Raw genomic sequence first — 2,541 nt, 5'->3', positions numbered from 1 at the left:
AGTATATATTGATAGTTAGTAAGTTATGTCTTAATTTTTTTTTCCCGTGTGTTTATCTGTTTCCATTGTTGCCTGTAGCTTGTAAACTTGCAACAATGGACACGGATAGTCTAAACGAGTCCAGCTGCTCGGAAAATGGTGTTGGCCGCAAACGGTCATTTTATAAACGGTCGAGCAATTCCGGCCAAGACTCGGCTACAGAGACTGAGGCATCGGTGGAGAGGAGGGCCAAGCAAGCCAAAAAGAAGGCTGCGGGTCACTCAACAGGGTTGGCTCAGGCCAAAAAAGCCTTACTATCGGGTAAGGAAAGTGAATATGAGAGAGAGATGGAAAAGAAGCTCAGGAGTTAGGCTTTCCGGAAGCCTGCTGCTGTTGAGCTTGATGCCGAGCCTGGAATCTCGGATGAGAATCTAGGCAAGGACCTGGAGAGGATGGCGGGGTTCGAAATCCCAGAAGATCCTGGACATCGCCTTAAAGTCGGGCAACCTGAAGGGTGGTTACGTGCGCGACCTTAAGATTGCCGCCAAAGATATGGCGGAGATGGTTGAGGTCCTGACGGCAAGGACCGCAGAAGAGGAGTCGCGGCAGCTCCGCGATGAAGCGCGGCGGTTGTCAAACGACAACAATCGCCTGAGAGCGCGGGTCACCGACCTTGAGAATGACCTGAAGGCCATGCGCAGGGAGTTCTCGGAACGCAAGGCTGTGGAGGACACAGTGGTGGCGGAGGCTCCATCCTCGGAGGCAGCCATCATCAAGAAGGTGGTCGAAGGTCTGAAGGGTGACCTGGCGCGAACCATCGGCGAGATGATGGACGCCAAGCTGGCTGGTATCGAAGACCGGTTGCTGCCGGCACCGGTGGTCCGGCCGCCCCTGGCAGCTGCCACCAGGCAGGTCGAGCGGAGCACTAGAGAGGAAGCTCCCCAGGGCCCCCCTGTCCCAGCGGCAAATCCTCAAGCCGATTCGTGGACCAAGGTGGCGGCGAGGGGAAAAAAGAAGAGGACGCAGCCTGCTCCAACAACGGTCAACACGACGTTGACCGCGCCGGCTAATCCGGCTCCGCAGGCGCAGGCTGGAATCCGCCGGATACGTGCGACTGAGTCCACCAAGCCAGTGGAGCCGGTGAAGTCGGTGAAGCCGACAAAGGGAGATGGGCTGGCAGGATCGCCCAAAGCGAAGGTGAGCCTAAGGCCACCTTCAACTGCAGCGGTGGTCATCACCCTGTCCAAGGATGCGGTAGCGGGGGAAGCAACGTATGCTTGGGCACTCACCGCTGCTAAGCAGCGGGTCAGCTTGGCGGACATAGGGGTGAAGGAGGTCCGCACGCGGAAAACGGCCCTGGGAAGCCGAATTCTCGAAATTGGGGGGCCCGAGCGGTCTCAGCAAGCTGATAGGCTTGCTGAGGAAATACGGGGAGCATTAGTAGGGATCGCGACTGTCAACCGGCCTGTGAAATCAGTGGATATACGGATCAGCGGGCTGGAAGACAGCGTGACGCTAGATGACGTGGTGGGGGCCGTTGCTGCCAGGGGGAATGTTCCCCGCGAACATGTGCGTGCGGGGCGTATCTCCATGGGCAGCACGATAGTAAAGTGCCCCACCACAGCAGCAAAGGCGATCATGCAGGATCGCCTTTGTATCGGATGGAGCACCGTACGGGTCACCCTCCTTGAGGCTAGGCCTTTACGGTGCTTCCGGTGCTACGGCATCGGACATGGCAGTGCAACGTGCACTGCAAAGGACCGCAGCGGCCTATGTTGCCGCTGTGGTGGGGCAGGGCACCTTGCACAAAGTTGCACCGAGGAGCCAAGGTGCGACGTCTGTGCCGATGCCGGGGCACCCGCAGGACACCGCATGGGGGGGCGGAGGTGCAACCCCCCGCTAATTAAAAGGAACACACCGAGAACGGGGGTGCCGGCCCCCGCCATGTCCATGGAACCGAGCGCACCGAGCGCGCCCACCAGTCTGGAGGGTACGGTTGCTCCTCAGGGGGAGCTTGAACAAATGTCGTCGTAATGGACGGTACGACACTGTTCGAGCTCCTTCAGGGGAACCTTAATCACTCGGCTGGGGCACAGGACTTATTCCTGCAGTCAATGGCCGAGTGGGGTGTGGATGTGGCGGTAGCGGCGGAGCCATATAGTCCTCCCGAGAGAAGTAATTGGGCGGCGGACTCTCATGGCTTGGTCGCAATTGTTGCACGGTCAGGGGGTCCGCCCCTGATAGCTCGGGAAAGGGGGGATGGCTTTGTCGTAGCAGACTGGGGCCCTCTAACAGTGGTGGGGGTATATTTTTCTCCTAACAGACCTCTGTGGGAGTTTGAGGGCTTCCTGGGCTGCCTTGGGCCGGCCATCAGGAAGGCCAGGTCCCGCCTCATATTGGTCATGGGGGACTTCAACTGTCGCTCACGCAGTTGGGGCGACACCATGTCCGGAGTGCGGGGTGCTCCCTTGGTAGCATGGGCGGCTGAGCTGGGTCTCGTCGTTCTTAACACCGGGGGAGTAGCGACGTGCGTGAGGCCTCAGGGGGCATCGATAGTTGACA

General features: G+C 59.1%; 1 protein-coding gene across 1 annotated transcript; it reads left to right on the top strand.

Moving 5' to 3' along the window:
• Nucleotides 1-531: 531 nt before the first annotated feature.
• LOC126967307 (uncharacterized) lies at nucleotides 532-2,013 on the top strand. The gene has a single exon (XM_050811771.1). It carries the CDS (start codon nucleotides 532-534, stop codon nucleotides 2,011-2,013), a length of 1,482 nt encoding a protein of 493 aa, XP_050667728.1.
• The last annotated feature ends 528 nt before the right edge of the window (nucleotides 2,014-2,541 follow it).

This window comes from Leptidea sinapis, chromosome 12 (assembly GCF_905404315.1).
Source record: "Leptidea sinapis chromosome 12, ilLepSina1.1, whole genome shotgun sequence".
NCBI lineage: Eukaryota > Metazoa > Arthropoda > Insecta > Lepidoptera > Pieridae > Leptidea > Leptidea sinapis.
Note: the sequence above shows the minus strand (reverse complement) of the source record. Positions and strands in the feature narration are given on the sequence as shown.